Source organism: Hemiscyllium ocellatum, chromosome 12 (genome assembly GCF_020745735.1).
Source record: "Hemiscyllium ocellatum isolate sHemOce1 chromosome 12, sHemOce1.pat.X.cur, whole genome shotgun sequence".
Taxonomy (NCBI): domain Eukaryota; kingdom Metazoa; phylum Chordata; class Chondrichthyes; order Orectolobiformes; family Hemiscylliidae; genus Hemiscyllium; species Hemiscyllium ocellatum.
Window position 1 is genome coordinate 70,617,652 of NC_083412.1, and position 19,828 is coordinate 70,637,479.

General features: G+C 40.0%; 1 protein-coding gene across 1 annotated transcript in view; it reads left to right on the forward strand.

Annotated features, from left to right (window-relative positions):
• Nucleotides 1–19,828, forward strand: part of impg2a (interphotoreceptor matrix proteoglycan 2a) — an 83,131-nt gene that overhangs the window by 42,109 nt on the left and 21,194 nt on the right. The window contains exons 8-13 of the mRNA XM_060832817.1: nt 1,302–1,360; nt 2,708–2,728; nt 3,600–3,856; nt 3,965–4,024; nt 4,588–6,599; nt 9,463–9,682. Of these exons, the coding sequence (XP_060688800.1) occupies nt 1,302–1,360; nt 2,708–2,728; nt 3,600–3,856; nt 3,965–4,024; nt 4,588–6,599; nt 9,463–9,682 (2,629 nt within the window). The remainder of the gene's footprint in view (nt 1–1,301; nt 1,361–2,707; nt 2,729–3,599; nt 3,857–3,964; nt 4,025–4,587; nt 6,600–9,462; nt 9,683–19,828) is intronic.

The window sequence follows — 19,828 nt, forward strand, 5'->3', positions numbered from 1 at the left end:
GGTGTTAAGTATCAGGAAGAAGTTGGTGGCATTTACGTTTGCGGATTGTTGAGGTTCATTGACGTTCTTGTGACACTGTGGGGTGATCCATGCTGGTATCTGAACCCAGATTGGCTGTGTCCACTGGCCCATCTGGCACCACCTCCAGATCTGTTTGTGACGTGGGAGTGAGCTTCCCCTTTCTGCTGGGTCATTTCTTTGCTGGTTAGGGTTGAGCAGCACAGTGTGGGTTAACTTGACTGGCTTTCATTGCAAGTGTTGTGCATTGCTTGCATTGAGGTTCCCAGGTAACATGCCCAACATCTTAGTTGCATAATTAATGAGGCGCAATGCAGAAGACCATGTGCGAAAAATCATGGTGGTGTGCATTCCAAAAAACCCGCTCGCCACCACATTTTAATTTCAAATGTGAAAGTCCAGCCCTGTGTATCTTAACTCCGAGAGACTCACTGTGATTCTACTAATTCCTCAGTGTAGCAATTACTTTTAGATTGCTCTCTGTGGAAGTTTCATTAATGATCTATTCCACTTAAACACTGCCAGATCTGTCAAGGAAATTAATTCTTAATTCTGAACATGACCCCATTCACAATTCCTGCAGTCAGTCCATAACACCCCCGGCTCCTGAGGGATTCTCTGCCCCTAGCCCTGATCACCATTTGAATGTCTCTCTGCCTTCTCACAGATGACTGTTGGACCCAGACTTCTCAATACAGCCGAGATTTTGCTAAACAGAATAACTTTAGGCTCTCAAATCAACATCTTGGGGCATAGTGACACACATACACGATCTTCAGATTAAAAATGCAAATTAATTATCTTTAATTTTAAAGTGTTCATTTGACCTGAAAAGCGTTTGGATGTTTTAAAACTATCCTTCCCACTAGCCTTCCAAATCCTTTATGATCTGGAGGAGTTATATAAATAATTTAAACTCTTCTGTTATGTGTCTTAACTTCATGTCCTTTTCTGATATGCTTTAAGGGCAGAATGTCTCAATCAAGTGAAATTTAGAGACAATGTGATTAGCCAAGATCATATCTCTTAACACCATTCCAGCAACATCACACAGAACTTCCTTCCTTAAATCCAGAATTCTAGGCCACTCTGATAAGTTAGGTCAAAGTTTTGTTCATTTATCCCATAATTTCTGGATTAAACATAATCTTGTAATATATGCATTTGTAACACATGGTTGTTTGGTGATTTTTTTCAACTTGTAAGTTGTCTTTTTCTTAACTCAGCGATTTATAAATGTGCTAAAACTATTATCGCATCTCTTTTTTTTAATGTGATTTCAGATGGAGAATGTTTTTGGAAAATTTCCAGGATATCAGACAATTAACATCTTGGAGTTCAGGTTTGGAGTTCTGTCATTTGGATTTTATGTGTTGTATCTTAAATGCTGTACAAAACTAAGTGCAAAAATCTTACAAATAAGCATGCTATAGGAGTATTGTGATACACTTTGTAAGTGATGGGGCCTGAATTTTGTTGGGGTGGGATGACTGTTGAATGGGGTGGGAGCGAAGTTGTGATAATGGTGGTGAGCTGCGTTCTTAAACTACTGCTGTCTTTGTGCTGTGGGTTGACCCACAATGTTGTTCGGGAGGGCAACTCCAGGATTTTGAACCAGCAGTAGCGAAGGAACAGCAATATATTTCCAAGTCAGGGTGGTGAATGGCTTGGAGGAGAATTTGTGTCTGCTGCCGTTATGTTTCAAGTTGGTAGCAGCCATGAGCTTGGAAGGTGTTGTCTCAGGACCTTTGCAATGCATCTTTGTAATAGTCCACACTGCTGCTACTGAATGTTGGCAGTGGAGGGAGTGAATGGCATTGCATCCACTAACAATCAAGCGTTTTGCTTTATCCTGGATAGTGCCAAACTTTTTGAGTGTTGCTGGACCTGTACTCATTCAAGCAGGTGGGGAGTACTCCCCCAGATGCAATCTGTTATCCTGTGCTTTGACACAGTTTGCAGTGTGGACATTACCGACTCCACCCTTAGAGCTGACAACCATTCAAAATATTTGATGTGATGAGAATTTTCCGCTTCTGTTCACTGTTTGTAAAAAACATAAGTTAAGCCTTGTTCAATCCAATGTAATTATGCTTGTAACTATGATCTGGGTAATAATTATTGCTGAATAACAGATCTGGTTGTGAAAACATATTTGCATTTTTGTGCAGAATTTTTAAATGTTTTAGGAAGGAAATCTGCCATCTCATCTGGTCTATATGTAACTCCAGATCTACAGAAATGTGGTTGACACTTGTGCCAGAAATGTGCCCTCTGAAATGTGCCAGCAACCACAAGTAACATTTAGGGATGAACAATAAAATCTCGCCTTGCCCGTATCCCATGAAAGAATAGAAAAAAGTCTACTACATATTATGAGGGGTGAGGTTTTTGCCACAAAGATCATAAAATCTCTCAAAGCCAGCTGTGAACGCCTATATTTTGTGGCTAACAACAAACTCTGCACCATTGTAATAGAATGTTGTAATGGGTAAATTTCACGTTTGTTCAAGTCTTTTGTCTATGTTTCTTATCCAAGAATCACACAAGTAAAAATGTACTGCCTTCACACTCATCCATGCAAGAATGAAAATGTTATCAACTTTAAAATAATCTTTACAAATTAAATGAGCCCTTTGCTTTTATACATATTGAAGTTTAATATAAATTTCCTTGCCTTCTATTTTAGGAAACATCCTAATTCAGACAGGTAATATGATTTTAACTACAACATTTTAAAGACTTTAGCAAAACATATATTAAATATATATATGCTTTAATTAAAATTAGTTCAAATCCAGTGAAAAGATCCTGGCTTAAACAATAGTTCCTTTTGCTGTGTTTCCTATGTCTCTATGAAACATGTTAGTTTTTATTCCTGTCATCTCTTACCACTGTAATTGTTATTAGTTCAATTCCCAACTCTGGGTTTTTCTCCCTAGTGTAATTGGCAGTTTCATGTTTGTTGGGGCTAGAGTTTGGTATGTGCTACCATTTGAACTAAAATTGGAGGTAGAATTACTTCCAAGATGAGTTTTACAGTGCAAGATTACATTTATGCTAATACATTTATAAGAAGTAACTAGAGTTGCCCAAATGTTTCAAACATCTCTGTGGCCTTCTGAAATCAGAAACACTGAGTGTCCTTCAGGTTTTTTTTTCTCTTTCAGCTCAACTTATAATTCTTTAGTGCAGGCAAGGCAAATGTGTGGAGAATGCTTACCTTCATGATTTTAAGACAGCTAGCAAGTTGCTGTGTCTGTCGGGCAGATGTATTGTGCCAATTTCACACCTTCTTTCAGCTTTATTAAACCTCTGAAAATTGTTTGTGGATTGAATGTAAGCAACCACAAAGTTGTGTAAAACACGGAAAAATCAACTACTTTGCTTCTGGGCTGCCTCAATTAACGTAATTCTCAAAACTACATTTAAAACCTCATAAACTCCAGCTTTCTGATCTGTGTTAACTCAAGACAACTTCTTCATGTAGTAGAAAATGTTTTTCTCCATCTGAATCCAAATCCATTTAACCACTGCTTGTAGTGATTTTATGTTCTGTTAACATGTTATTTCCTGTGCAGCAGTAATAATGTAGTGGTTCACTACACTGTAACATTTGATGGAAATACACCAGCTTTGCAGAACGAAACACTTACTTTAGTCGATGTGAACCTCAAAAATATAGAAGATGATCTTTCCTTTGAAGTGGAACATCAGCTGACAGCTGCCTACACATTAACGGATTTCAAGAATCTTGTAGTTGAGGCCTTGCATAAGGAAAATCTAATTGGGAATGCATCACTGACTTTTAATCCAGAGACTCTTCAGCTCATGAATGGTAAACAATATCAATTGTAATGAATACACTTCAGAATTGAGAAATGTGTTGGAGATTAAAATCTGAACTGACAAGAATCAAGTAATTTGATTGTGTTTTCCTTTACAGAGCGATCAACCAGTCTTACACTTGGAGGCATCAAGTTTGACCCAGAAAATCAAGGAACTGGTAACTGCTTTTCTCTCTGTCTTTTCAGGTTTCTTTCTGTCTTTTCCTCTCAGCAAAATGGAGAATTACAAAATCAAGGTTATTCCACATTTGCCAAACACTCACGAATGGGTATGATTGTCCACCTTTGACAACATTGACTGGTTGGAATAGGCCGAATTTTGATTTCTGTCTATATTAATCTGGCACAGTGCCCCATTTCAAAAGAAGTCCCTACACAGTGACTTATTCTCATAATCCGACATTTCGTTCAATATGAAAGAAGGGGCTTTTTTTAACAAGCAGCATATCTGGCATAGTAGGGCAGTAACATTTGTTTGAACACAACATGATCTGCAACATATGGATTCAATTAATGTCAACCAAGACCTCTTGCCACAACCACTTATGATATCAATTTGAAATAATTTCTAATTTGGATGCAAAACATTTAAAAAAAACTCAACTTTATGAAGAATGGATTTTACCTAGTTGTGGAGATATTAATAGCATTGACCTGGTCACTGATACTTCATGTCTCCAGTGAATTTACAAGTGAAGTAATGTGTGCTTTTAACTTTTAGAATTTGCAGACAAGGAGGATGGATCAGAAGATTCCATGTTGAGTACTGAAGAGCTATTACAGTCACGTTCAACAGTTAGTGATTTGCAGTCTGACCAAACAACTGGCAAAGGAATGTCAGAAGCTGAAAACACTCCTGTTATATTAACTGACTATATAAATCCCGTGGAACAGCAAAATGTTTCTAATGAGAAGATGCCAACGAGCACAATGAATGTAATATTTGCACCATCTGTTTCAGATCTAAGCCCACTGATTGATATTGAAATGAAAGGAACCTCTGATTTGTCCACAATACAAATCACTACATCAGATGCCTCTGGTAGTGGTACATTTTCCAATTATGAATCCAGGACAGGATCTGTGGAAGACGTTTTACAGTCCTGGGCGACTGTAGCCCTTCAGCCAATTTTCCACAATAAGCTAGATAATGAATCACTGGTCAGCAATTCCGTTCAATTCACAAATATGCCAATCTTTGACATCACTGTAGATTATCTGACAAATGTACCAAGTGTAACTATTGGGAATTTGACTGATGATCCTCCTGAGATTCTTGTCGATACAATTATCTCTAATGAAATAGATGTTCCTTTGTTAAATGAAACAGCTTCATACAGTGATATTGGTGTTGAAATCAAACCTCACATTGCAGAGACAGTAAGTAAAAAAGCCCCTGTTGACCAGTTGCCAGATAATGAATTAGAATTAACAATACAAACATCTGAACCCACAGATGTCTTTAATTACCATTCCAATGACTCAACCTTAAGGGCTCAACCCTTCACAGAACATGCAACAACATTGGAATCAATTGAAGAGTCGTTTGTTGCGGAGTTCCCAGTGACTCAACTATCCACCAAAAGTCAAACAACAATGGATGCCTTTGTCACAGACCATCTAGGAACAAAGTCATCTACCAGAGGAAGTCCAGAAACTTCTTTCATTAAGGATCAGTTCACTACGAGATTGTTTGCCAAGGGGCACATAATAACCGAATTGGACACTGCACAGCAAGAAATGTTAGAATTGGTCACCATGTCACACACAGTAACAAAATCTCTTCCCACAGAAGATATGGTAATAGAACAACCCACAGTGGGTCAGTTGATCCAAGACTCAACCACAATAAGGCAGTTTATCACAGCATCTTCCAATATGCAGCAACTGATGACAGACTCACTGACGGTGGCAGATATCTCTACCTTGCTGCAAGCAACCACAAAATCAGTCTTGGTGATGCAGCCCTTTGGAGATACATTCTCCATAAGCCAATCAAGCTTAGATTCTTCAAATGGGGTCCAATCAAACACAGAATTGTCTAATGATTTACAATCTTTTCCTACAATATTAACTCCACTAGACACTGAAATCGCTAATGTTATTGCTACTGAATGGAATAACCCTATACTACCTAATACTGCTGCTTCCACAGTGATGGGATCTACTCCTCAATCAAAAGTAGTAGTGCAAGGCATTGGTGTATCTATTTCAGGGCACAATGTCAATAAATCATCAGCCACTGTTCAAGCATACAGTAAATCTAGTAACAGCATTCATTCTGATGATGAATCCATTCAGAGAATACACATGACAGTGTTTTCTGAAGTAAAACCTGCCAATAAGACATCCATAGCAATGGATATGACGACAGAGTACTTCCCAATAGACCACCATGATTCAATTATTGAGGAGCACAATGAAATACAATCTCCTCAAGATATAGCCAAGGATAAAATAGAAATGTCTGAAGTTCAAGATATCTCAAATAAGTTGGATCCCTCATACATACTCCAGCATCGTGAAGAATCAGATAATGAAGAAATGGCTAGCATCTACACAGAATTGCCAGTTACTGTTCCAACAAGCACCACAGCTAGAGAAAGTCACAGATCTCGACAGGCACTAGTAGTCTTCTTCAGCCTACGTGTGACGAATATGATTTTCTCAGATGACTTGTTCAACAAAAGTTCACATGAATATAAAGCACTAGAACAACAATTCTTGGAATTAGTAAGTTCACTCTTTCAAATATACATTTAAATCACTGAATTATAGTTTGTTTGTGATAATTAATGCAGTGATTACATTCAAAATGTGTTCTGTTGTACGGCAAAGTGCTTTGACATGTTTTAAGGACAAATAGCGCGATGTAAATTCTTGCTTCCCTTAACAATGGTGAAGCTAAGTCAAAGCTGATGAGGCATGTTTGACTCTCAAGAATAATTGTGGAGATCCTTTCAATAACTATTTTCTTTTTGGAACAGAATTATGATCTTTTTGTCACCTAGTGCCAGATCGGGCAATTCTGTTTCACTTAACTTTTGATGAGCTTCCAATATCAAATAAACCAATTCTTTATCATTTTGTTTACGTTAATTTTGATCTTGTACTCATGGTAGCTACTATTTGCTACTACAAGATGAGGAGAAATTTCTTTACCCAGACAGTGGTGAGCCTATGGATTTCTCTGACATAGAAAATGGTTGAGGACAAAACATTGAATGTTTTCAAGGTGTTAGATATAACTCTTAGGGCTAATGACATCAAAGGGTGTGGGACGAAAGTAGAAACAGGGTTTGATGATCAGCCATGATCATATTGACTAGCAGAACAGACTCACAAGGCTGAATGGCCTATTCCTGTTCCCATTTCCTATGTCTCTATTTCCTCCTAATAACTGATTTAAATTTACATTTGTTTGTACATGATAGATAATCAAATCCCTTTAGCCAATTTTGGTGTTTTATGATATGATCTTGAATTGTAAAAGTATTTAGGCCATATATGCCTATGTAGCCTATTTTGATGGTTAGGTTTTATTAACCAATAACAGGCAAGCTGCCCAAGCGTAATTAAGCAAGTCACCAAGAGGGGATGAAATTTCAAATTGTCTATGTCTCCGTGGAAAGACAAGGTATGTCTTTCAAATGTGAGAAGGGTTGGGGTGATTTGCACATTTGGAAGTGAAGCTGTAGATGTGCTCTGGCATTGGCAAGATCACCAGGATTTGTAAAAGCTGCTGTGGAGATTTTATTGGAGCAACTAAGGATGGCGATGATAAGTGCAGGGACATCATGGTCGCATCTAAAGGGTTGAGTTCCTGACATAAACAACACAGCAGAATCTGAGTTGGCAGATGTGATACTATAATTAACTAATCATTTTGATCGAGGTAAGAATTAATTTCTAGGATGTCTCTACTTAATTTTCTGTTCTTAAGAAGGTAGGTAATAACATGCTAGTGGGTATAAGCCAATAAAATTTAGTCAGTTTTTGTTTTGAAGGCTAGATTATGCATTGAAATACAAAAACCTTATTTAAAATTATCCTAAAGAAATTGAAATCAAACCATGTGAAGTTAGGATTCACTTTTGAGTGTGAAAATCCTCAAGAATTGGACTAGCAGCAGATCTTCTGGATGAAACAGTTACATTTATTGCTTGGTTGGTCTTCCAAATTAGGTACTCCATGTGGACAAGAACATTTCCCATTCATGTAATTAATCTAGGCTCCTCCAGAACTGAAACTTGGCAACAAATGCTGTGTACTGATTTCAAGAAACTTCTTTCATTTACTAGCTATTTCACGTCCAGTAAGTGAAGTAATTGATAATTCAGCAAGTTCTGTACTGTGTGACACAATATGGCAAGGTTTAGAAGTGCTAAATGATTTATAGACCTTTCCTGGATACAATGCCTATTAACGGTCTAGAGATCAATGTCATGAAACAAGAAAGCATGTTTAGAAGGTTGTTTTCCACAGAATACAGTGATTGATATGCAGCCAACAAACATGGTTCACCATATACTAACTGCCACAATTGCAGATTAGTCAGGCAACAGTCTCAGAGATCCAATTGTTTTTAAAATACAGGTCAATTTACACTAATCAACTTAAATTACATAAATCCCAATTGTGCCAGTACCAACAGAAAAGAACTGTAAAAAATTGTTTGTTCTCCATTGCACAAAATCTACTCCTTGGGGCTTACCAATGACCAGAAACAGAATGAACTAACCATATAAACACAGTGGCCACAACAGTGGGTCAGAGATTAGAACTCACCCAGAGTTCATAACTCACCTCTGGACTCCCAAAAGCCTGTTCCCCCATCCACAAGACACAAGTAAGATGTGTGATGGAATATTTCCTACTTGCCTGGATAAGTGCAGCTCCAACAATACTCAAGTCTTGACATTATCGAGGATGAAGAAGCCCGTTTAAGAGGCATCACACCCACAAACATTCATGCTTTTTCCTTTTGCAGTGTGTACCATTCATAATATTCATTATAAAAATTCACAAAGAGTTCTTAGTCAATACCTTCCAAACCTTTAGCCAATCGACTAAAAGGATGAAGGCAGCAGATACATGGGAATACCACAGCTTGCAAGTTCCCCTCCAAGACAGTCACTATCCTGACTTGGAAATATATTACTGTTGTTCCTTCAGTATCGCTTAGTCAAAACCCTGGAATTCCAAAAACACATCTACATTAAACCCATACATAAACAATTTAATTTCCATTACATTCCAACAAACACAGAAATTTTGCCTATAAGTTTAATTTCTGTTATCTTTCCTAAGTAATTTTTCATTCTGTTTTCTCGTACTCTTGTTTAACCACTTCATAGGTTCTAATAATCCCAATGCCAAAGACTTTCTTTAAGGCCGTGAAATCAGTATCCCTCTTTCCACATCCACTGTGAATTCCTTCTCAAAGAATTTGATAAGTTTTATCGAACGTATTCTTCCTTTTTTGGAAAATTGAGAAACTTTGGAAAAATAAAATGACAGCAAACACAAAATGTGATAAATCTTGTGTAGGAAGCAATGCAATGCTTATCAAGAGTTTTATTTGCTTCTTTTCTAGTTGGTTCCCTACCTTCAGTCCAACCTGACTGATTTCAAGCACCTTGAAATCTTAAACTTCAGAAATGGTAGCATTATCGTTAACAGCCGGATGAAGTTTGCAAAGCCTGTTCCACAGAATGTTACCAATGCAGTTTACCTAATTCTGGATGGTTTCTGCAACACAGCATACCAGACGATGAACCTTGCGATTGATAGATTTTCTCTGGATGTTGAATCAGGTAGGTAGTTTCTCTTGTTTTGTTTGTTTTTCCATAAGATGTTCATATTTTCCTGCTTTTGTTGTATCCATGATCCACTCTGAAGCATGACCGGTAGGCACAAGCTATGTGAATGGGTGATAATATCAATGTTTTCATCTACATTGCTCCAGTTAAGTGCTTTGTGAAGTTGGTTGGCTTGATTTTATAAAAGGAAAAAGTGAGGACTGCAGATGCTGGAGATCAGAGCTGAAAATGTGTTGCTGGAAAAACGCAGCATGTCAGGCAGCATCCAAAGTGCAGGAGAATCGACGTTTTGGGCATGAGCCCTTCTTCAGGAATGAGGAAAGTGTGTCCAGCAGGCTAAGATAAAAGGTAGGGAGGAGGGACTTGGGGGAGGGGCGTTCGAAATGCGATAGGTGGAAGGAGGTCAAGGTGAGGATGATAGGCCGGAGTGGGGGTGGGGGCGGAGAGGTCAGGAAGAAGATTGCAGGTTAGGAAGGTAGTGCTGAGTTCGAGGGTTGGGACTGAGACAAGGTGGGGGAAGGGAAATGAGGAAACTGGAGAAATCTGAGTTCATCCCTTGTGGTTGGAGGGTTCCTAGGCAGAAGATGAGGCGCTCTTCCTCCAGCCGTCGTGTTGCTATGGTCTGGCGATGGAGGAGTCCAAGGACCTGCATGTCCTTGGTGGAGTGGGAAGGGGAGTTGAAGTGTTGAGCCACGGGGTGGTTGGGTTGGTTGGTCCGGGTGTCCCAGAGGTGTTCTCTGAAACATTCCGCAAGTAAGCGGCCTGTCTTCCCAATATAGAGGAGGCCACATCGGGTGCAGCGGATGCAGTAAATGATGTGTGTGGAGGTGCAGGCGAATTTGTGGCTGATATGGAAGAATCCCTTGGGGCCTTGGAGGGAAGTAAGGGGGGAGGTGTGGGTGCAAGTTTTGCATTTCTTGCGGTTGCAGGGGAAGGTGCCGGGAGTGGAGGTTGGGTTGGTGAGGGGTGTGGACCTGACGAGGGAGTCACGGAGGGAGTGGTATTTTCGGAACGCTGATAGGGGAGGGGAGGGAAATATATCCCTGGTGGTGGGGTCCGTTTGGAGGTGGCGGAAATGACGACGGATGATACGATGTATATGGAGGTTGGTGGGGTGATAGGTGAGGACCAGTGGGATTCTGTCCTGGTGGCGATTGGAAGGACGGGGCTCAAGGGTGGAGGAGCGGGAAGTGGAGGAGATGCGGTGGAGGGCATCGTAGATCACGTCTGGGGGGAAATTGCGGTCTTTGAAGAAGGAGACCATCTGGGTTGTATGGTATTGGAACTGGCCCTCTTGGGAGCAGATGTGGCAGAGACTAAGGAATTGGGAGTATGGGATGGAGTTTTTACAGGAGGCAGGGTGGGAGGAGGTGTAGTCTAGGTAGCTGTGGGAGTCGGTCGGTTTATAGTAAATGTCCGTGTTGATTCGGTCGCCCGAGATAGAAATGGAAAGGTCTAGGAAGGAGAGGGAGGAATCTGAGACAGTCCAGGTAAATTTGAGGTCGGGTGGAAGGTGTTAGTAAAGTGGATGAACTGTTCAACCTTCTCGTGGGAGCACGAGGCAGCGCCGATACAGTCATCAATGTAGTGGAGGAAAAGGTGGGGGGTGGTGCCAGTGTAGCTGCGGAAGATGGACTGTTCCACATATCCTACGAAGAGGCAGGCATAGCTGGGGCCCATGCGGGTGCCCATGGCTACTCCTTTGGTTTGGAGGAAGTGGGAGGATTGGAAAGAGAAGTTGTTCAGAGTGAGGACTAGTTCGGTCAGTCGAAGGATTTTATAAAACTCATCCTGTCAAGTAACATGTGTCAGGGCAAATATTTTAACATGAATTATTATGCATTGTTCAATGAAGAAGAAAGTACAGCTTTCATTTTTGCTGGTTGCCATTATTTTAATTTGTTGTTGTTAACAACTGGATGAGGAATATATAAAATATTTATGAAATGGTGTGAAAATATACTGTGGTGTGATGATATGGAATGCCAGCCTGATATCATGACTTCAGCCTTAAATATTACACACGACAAACGTGCAGATTGGAAACCCTGCCAGCATTTTAAATCACAAATTAACAAGCTGTTTTAACATGTTAAAAAAGACAATTACATGGAAGATTTTGTCATCCATTTTCTATCTTGGAAGTCAGATGAGAATGCATCGGGGTTACTATATTGTATGCATAATGAGTTGCACATCCTGACATGGAAATATATCGCTATTCCTTCACTGTCGCTAGGTCAAATCCTGGAATTCCATAATTATGAGCTATGGGTCAATCTACAGCATCTACACTGTAGCAGTTTAAGAAGGCAGGTCACCACTGCCTTCTCATGGGCAACTAGGGATCAGCAATAAATGCTGGGCAGCCAGCGATGTCCACAGCCCATGAGTGAATTTTTAAAGGGATGACACAAGGGCCAAACAACAAAAGCTCCTGCTGGGACCATGGCTAAATGTAACAGCAATTTCTTTGGGTGAAGGTGACAGCATCAGTATGATTTTTGACATTTGAATCTTTTGACATTTTAAAGCCTCATTTAAAAGCAAATACAGACTCAATAAGCGGGAGTCTGTTAAATTAGTAACCCCGACTAACGTTCTGTTGGGCATAACCCTTCAGCTGCACGATATCCCATCCTAGATCCCCCAGTGGGCAGAGCATCAGGTTGCACCTCCAAATAGGGGGCCTCTTGCTGGATGGTCCCTGGTTGGTCATGTGACATTTAATTCTCCAAACTGAGATGGTGGAAAGGAGGTTAGTGGACCACTCACCTTCCACTGCATCTCCCTCTGAAAAGTGTAAACTCCAACCCAATGTGTAGATTAGAGATAAATAAATTTTAAAAACTGTAATAGGAATGAAATTTCACCCAAATTGAACATTCAGCTGCCCTGTAATGGACTTCCCTTTGAATTATTCTAAAATTTATATTTTCTCCTGTATTTTAGGTGAGAACCAAGGGTGACGTTGCTTATTCCACAGTCACATGAAGGTCACCAGTAAACCAATTTTCAATTCTATTTGATAATTCAACGATAATTGTGAGATATTGAAATGTTTTTTATTGGTACAAAAGCAGAGTCCCTTCCTGTATTGATGGACAGTGTCATAATTTGATGAGCAGAATCCTGTTCATAATAAATACTAAAGGAGCTGAAATGCAAGGTCCAACTACCTTATATAAAAATTAACTTTAACACAGGTTATTTGGATAGCTGTTAGTTTGTACGTGCGTTTCTGGCCATCCTACTATATCATTAATAGGATTGTAGTAATCTAAATTCTTCTCATGTTCATACCTGGCTTCAGTGCTTGTAATAGTTATAGACTTTAAGAAGATTACCCAAGGTTCAAAGAGTTCACAGAGATCTGTGGAGATAAAATTGAAGCCAGGTTTTGTTTACAACTCTCTTGTGACCCATTCTTCAGGATTAATTGAATAATTGCCAAAAGAAGTTTAGCATGGTGGCTCAGTGGTTAGCACTGCTGCCTCACACCGCCAGGGACCGGGGTTCAATTCCCACCTCAGGCGACTGTGTGGAGTTTGCACATTCTCCCAGTGTCTGTGTGGGTTTCCTCCGGGTGCTTCCACAGCCCAAAGATGTGCAGGTTAGGTGAATTGGCCATGCTAAATTGCATGTAGTGTTAGGTGGATTAGTCAGGGGTAACTGTAGGGGAATGTATCTGGGTGGGTTGCTCTTCGGAGGGTTGGTATATCCTTGTTGGGCCAAAGGGCCTGTTTCCACACTGTAGGGAATCTAATCATAATCATAAATTTGCAGCATTTAGGGACTGTATATAGGGGATGTATTTTAAGTAATGATTTGGAGATGCCAGTGTTGGACTGGGGTGGACAAAGTTAAAAATCACACAACAGTGCTTCCCAAGTAAACCTGTTGGACTATAACATGGTGTTGTGTGATTTTTTTACTTTAAGTAAGAGTGGCAACATTTTCAAAGAATTGCCAGGAGAGGTTTCTTATTTTTTGCTCCCGGGGAATGCTCAGCTGTTAAATACAGTGAAGATGATATTGACTGGACACTGTTTGTATGCGGTGTTTTTCCTGAAGAATGCAATTAGTTCTGCACCTGGAGTACACACAGCTCCAGCCTAGGTATTCAAATGATGTTGTAGAAGAAGATGATACTTCCTGGCATCCTCCTCAATTTTCTCATCAGTTTTGGGCACCAAATAGAAGGGAACAGGAAGACAACTTTTGATGGGTTTTCTGCCATGATTGTTATTGTTATGTAAGGTAATGGTTGTGAGGGAGATTATGATGAACTTGCATTCATCTTCACCCAATCTAAAGATGTCTCACAGTCTTTGTTTTCAAAATCAGGCAGTCATATATGATGTCCAGTGGAGACAGACCTGCCATTTCTAGCCCCCTCATCATTGTAATTATGCTTCACCAGTCATAGGCTGAGGGCCCATTTCTGTGCAGTACAGTTCTATGTTATATGTAGTCAATATTATTTGTATCTATTGCTATCATGCAACAACCTACATCTTGTTGTGTAAGACAAGTGCCTTTTTTTGTTAAAGTCCAGCAATATTCTCAACCACTGTCTTTTAGACAGGCCTTTGGAGTCAGCACAGAAAAAAAGGGGTACTAGCAGTGAACTACCCCAAATACAAGCTGCCAATGGTCAGTACCCAGAGCCCAGCACATCGCTAATCAAGTAGTAGTTAGAGAGCCCTAAAGCTCATGCATGCATTAGGTTCTGCACTTCATTTCCCTGATTCCAGTTAAAAATCCTGTCAGTAAGAGCTGGCCTATGTCTATGTCAGGAGTACATTTAGGCTGTCCAAATGTCATGGGATAAAAAACTTTAAGCCTCCCACTGCCTTCTTTGTCACATTTAAGAAACATGAATCAAATTAAAAGAAAATGGAGTTGAGGATTATCAAACCAGCATAATCTCATTGAATGATAGAGCAGATTCAATGGCCTACTTTACTGTTTATGGCCTTAATTCAGATTATGAGAACTGTCCTGACCCAGACAAAGTCAACGATGTATGACACATGCCTACTACCCAACACAAATGAGGTTTGCAGAGATATCTCAGATTCCTAGCACTTTCATAGAATCTCTATAGTGTGGGAGCACATCATTTAGCCCACCAAATCCAAACTGACACTCTGAAGAACATTACACACAGACCAATCCTATTTTTGTAACCCTGCACTCCCCATGGTTAATCCTCCTGTCCAGCATATCCCTGGACACTATGGGCAATTTAGCATAGCCAATTTACCTAACCTGTACATCTTTGGACTGTGAGAGGAAACCCATGCAGACACAGGGAGAACGTGCAAACTCCACAGAGTCACCTGAAGCTGGAATTGAACTCAGGTCTCTAATAATGTGAGGCAGCAGTGCTAACCACTGAGCCACCATGTCACCCCAAATTTTCTACCAAACTTTTGCAAGAAGGCACCTTTGTTAATAAATCTCTAAATGAAAGCATCCTATATGTATGGCAGGAGGGCCATCAGTCTGTGTTTGAATCATTCAAACATGCAAAATTGGAAACTTGTATCTTACAGTACTAAAGTGCAATGAAACATGCAAGATAGTAAACAAAATTTATTTTGATCTGAAAACCTATCGCAAGCAGAATCCAGTTATTCCAATGTAGAGTGCAAAACACTAGCTTTGAATTTTGATATCACAAGATTCCACAAGGATCTGTTTGATAAACGATTATTTGAGGAAACTGACCACAAACCTTTGTAAATAATTGCAAACCACTAAGAAATGCACCACATAGACTACAATGAAATTCAAATAAGAATGCAGAAAGTCCATTCGACTTACAAATAGACAATATGGACATTGAGGTAAAAGATTATATTTAAAGTCCGTTTATTTAATTTTGGCCAGCATTAATCCAAACACCTTCAGGAAATAAGAACTCATGATTCACAAAAGAACACATGTTAGAAAGTTATCATCAAAGCATGATCTGACACAATAAAAATGATGCCAGACATACTCAAGTGCTTTTGGCTGTTCACAAATGAATTAGCTATCTCAGGAGGCATAAGTTTTGAAGTGGAAGAAGAGGTTATGCATAAAGTTCTTCACCAGAAGATATTGACAGAGTTACACCAGGGACATATGGGCCTGAGCCAAAAAGACGCCTGGCGCTGGATTTTGTGTATTGGCAGGGAATCAACAATGAGAAGGAGAAGCCAATGAGGAAGTGAAAAACGTGCCAGAGTCCCCAACCACAGCAACACAAAAAAATCTCTACAACCTCATGAGATTCCATTGGCTCCTTCCTCCAAAATTGTAACAGATTTATTTACCGTACATGATGATAATTTTCTACTAGTCACAAATCTCTTTTCCAAATTTTCTGAATTGTGGGATGGCATCATGGACAAGTAATCTAGGACTCCAGGCTAAATATTCTGGGACATGAATTCAAATCCACTACAGCAAATGGTGAAATTTGAATTCAGTAAAATCTGTATTTAAAATGGTAGCATAATGTTGACTATGAAACCATTGTGGTTTAAAAAAAAATCTGCTTCGCTAATGGCCTTCAGGGAAGAGTGTCTTTTTTTATAACCTGGACTAGCCTACATGTAATTACAGATCCACAGTAGTTGACTTTTACATGCCCTCTAAAATGGCCTAATTCTAAATGGCACCCAAGTTTAAGAGTAACTCAGGCATAGGCAACAAATGCTGGAGTCCCTGATCCATGCAAGAATAAAAGAAAAGGAGTTGGCTAAAGGGCATTTCAAGTGCATTTCTGGCCGACTAAAGGCCAGAAATTCCAATGGCCAGGTACTTATTGAAACAGTGTAGATCAAAGTTACACTTTGGAGTGATGCAAAAGCCCAGGTGCAGCTGTTTCCATGGGAAATTGTCCAGGAGATGAAATTTTTGATTGGGCAATTCCCTTGTATCTGAATCTCTTCAAAAGGGATCCATTAAAGTTGAAGAATTTGAAGGCTTCCGATTTATCTAAATTATTCAAGAATGTTTGGAGAATTAAAATCCTAATCTAATTCCTGTATGACTATTAAACAGACCCCCTGATTCTAACTGACTACCACACTAAACACACCTCCCCAATTTTCCTAGTACTCAATGAAGCAACACCGTATGGCCCTGACCTTCCAGGCCACCAGTTCCAGTTGGAAAAAGCAGCCCATCCCCTGACATAGTTCTGCAGGAGCTGGTAACCCACTCTGTCTCAACTTGAGTGCAGATGACAAACCCCCCCAACTCCACTTCTACGTAGTTCTGCTGGAGCTGACATCATTCCACTACCCTGAACCAGTGCTACTGGAACTGATACTGCTCCCCCTCACCCTATGATTCAACCATTGCTGCTGCTATTTGTTCAACAATCCAGGTTTGTTCAATATATCACTGAATGACACTGTAATCTTTTGCTATAAATTCTGTGTCTTACGATCTTATACTCCACAATCACAAGATGAAGGAGCAGTGCTCCAAAAGCTAGTGCTTCCAAATAAAGGTCTTGGATTATAATCTGGTGTTGCGTGATTTCTAACTTTGTCCACCCCAGTCCAACACCGGCTCCCCACATCATAAATAGATATCTGATATTGTGGAGCACAGGGACTATTGGAAGATCATTAGTAAGTCACTTAATACCCATTATGAGCTGAGTGTATTTTATGATTAATAGCAATTATTGAGTTTCTACTCAATATTCATGTGGAATAAGACCAAACATGAAAAACTTATGAATATAATTTACTATTGGAAATTAATTTGAAATCATAAAAGTCTTACCACACAATTTTAAATGCTATCATTCCAGTTAATATTGATTGGAATCAATTAACTGGGAGGAAAGGACACAGTCTTTAGAATGAAAAAGGTGCTAACATTTCAGACATGACTTGCAAAAGAACTGACAGCTAAAAGGTAAGGTTATCTCTAATGAGGAGTCAAAATAAAGAAATGGTAATAAATAGCAGATACCCCAGTTGTTCATAGGGATAACAGATTGAATGACCTTGAGGTTATTTTATGCAAAAGTAGGAGTTTGTTCAATGATATAAAATATTATACTAGTGAGACAATATAAAGATATTGAAAGAGCAAAGGTATTAGCAAATAGTTAAAACGGTGAGATGGGCATTAAAGAATGGAAGCATCTGGAGAATGAAGGGTGATAAACACTCTAAAAAATAGTACTGATCAGAAGGACAAGAAATATCCAATTTAATCTTTTAATTAAATAAGCAGAATGAAAAGCAGCATAAAATAAATACGTTTCCAGATGGATGTTATCTATGAAAACAGTTAGAAAAGGCAGGCTACAACAGGGAAGATAGAGAAAAATGTACACACTCAAAACGGGCTTGCAATTCTGTCAGTGATTCAGGAATTATGTTTACCAGCAACCTGCATTGCTATTCCTTCCAAAGTTTACAGGCCCAGTGGTGGTCCTTTCATCAACTTTGGTTTAGCTAGGGCACTTGCATGTTACTAGCAGTGTGGGAATCGCTGGCAAGGCCAACATTTATTACCCATTCCTATTTGCTCTTGAAAAGGTGGAATGAATGCATCCTTAAACTACTGCAACCCATCTATAATAGACAAAATGTGCTGTTAGGAAGGGAGCTCCAAGATTTTGATCCAAGAAAATGAAGGAACAATGATCTAGCTCTAAGTCAGGATGGTATGTAGCTTGGAAAGGGATTTGGGTGGTGTTCCTGTGTGCCTGCTGCATTGCCCTTTTGGATGGTAGAGGTCATGGGTTTGGAAGGAGTAGTTCAAGAACTCTTGGTGAATTGCTGCTTTGCATCTTGTATATGATACAAACAGCTAACACTATGCACCAGTGGTGGAGAGAGTGAATGCCTAAATTGGCGGGTGGTGTGCCAATCAAGCAAGTTTCTTTGGATGTTGTGATGTTTCTTCATTTGTTGGAGCTGCATTCATCAGAGAAGTGGGAATTATTCCATCAGATTCCTAACTTGTGCCTTGTAGATGGTGGACAAGCTTTGAGGAGCCAGGAACTGAGTTGTTTGCTGCAAAATTCCCAATTTTGATCTGCTTTTGTTGCTATAGTATTTAAATAACTGCTCCAGTTCAGTTTATGGTGAATAGTGCACCCAAAATGCTGGTAGTGGGGGCTTCAGTGGTGGCAGTGCCATTAAACTTCAAGGGGCAATAGTTAGATTCTCTTGTTGAAGTTGGCCATTGCATGGAACTTGTGTGGCACAAATATCATTTGCCACTTGTCACGGTGGCACAGTGGGCGGCACGGTGGCACAGTGGTTAGCACTGCTGCCTCACAGCGCCTGTAGACCCAGGTTCAATTCCCGACTCAGGCGACTGACTGTGTGGAGTTTGCACGTTCTCCCCGTGTCTGCGTGGGTTTCCTCCGGGTGTTCCGGTTTCCTCCCACAGTCACAAAGATGTGCGGGTCAGGTGAATTGGCCAAGCTAAATTGCCCGTAGTGTTAGGTAAGGGGTAAATGTAGGGGTATGGGTGGTTTGCGCTTCGGCAGGTCGGTGTGGACTTGTTGGGCCGAAGGGCCTGTTTCCACACTGTAAGTCTAATCTAATCTAATCTCAAGCCTGGATGTCATCTAGATCTTGTAGTATTTGGATGTGGACTGCTTAAGTATCTGAGGAGTCGTGAATGATACTGAACATTGTATAATTATCAGTAAAGCTTCACTTTTGATTATAACACTACCCTGAGGAACTCCTGCTGAAATGTTCTGGGGCTGAGATGATCGGCCTCCGTCAAGTACAACAATAATCCTTTGCTCTACATTGTACTTTAGCCACTGGAGAGTTTTCCCCACCCCCCGAAACCCATTGATTCCAGTTTTGCTCGAGCTCCTGGATAACACACTCAGTCAATTGCTACATCAACTCCAGAATTTAGCCTCTTTGTCCATGTTTAGTCCAAGGTTGGAGAGAAGTCACAAGTCTAGTGATTCGAGTAGAACCAAAACTAAGAATTTACAGTTTATTGTTGAGTAAGTGCCTCTTGATAGCACTATTGATAATACCTAGCATTACTTTGCTGATGACTGGGAGGTAGTTGATCGGGTGATAATTACCTGGATTAAATTTGTCCTTTTGTTGTCTAAGTCATATCTGGGCAGTTTTCCAC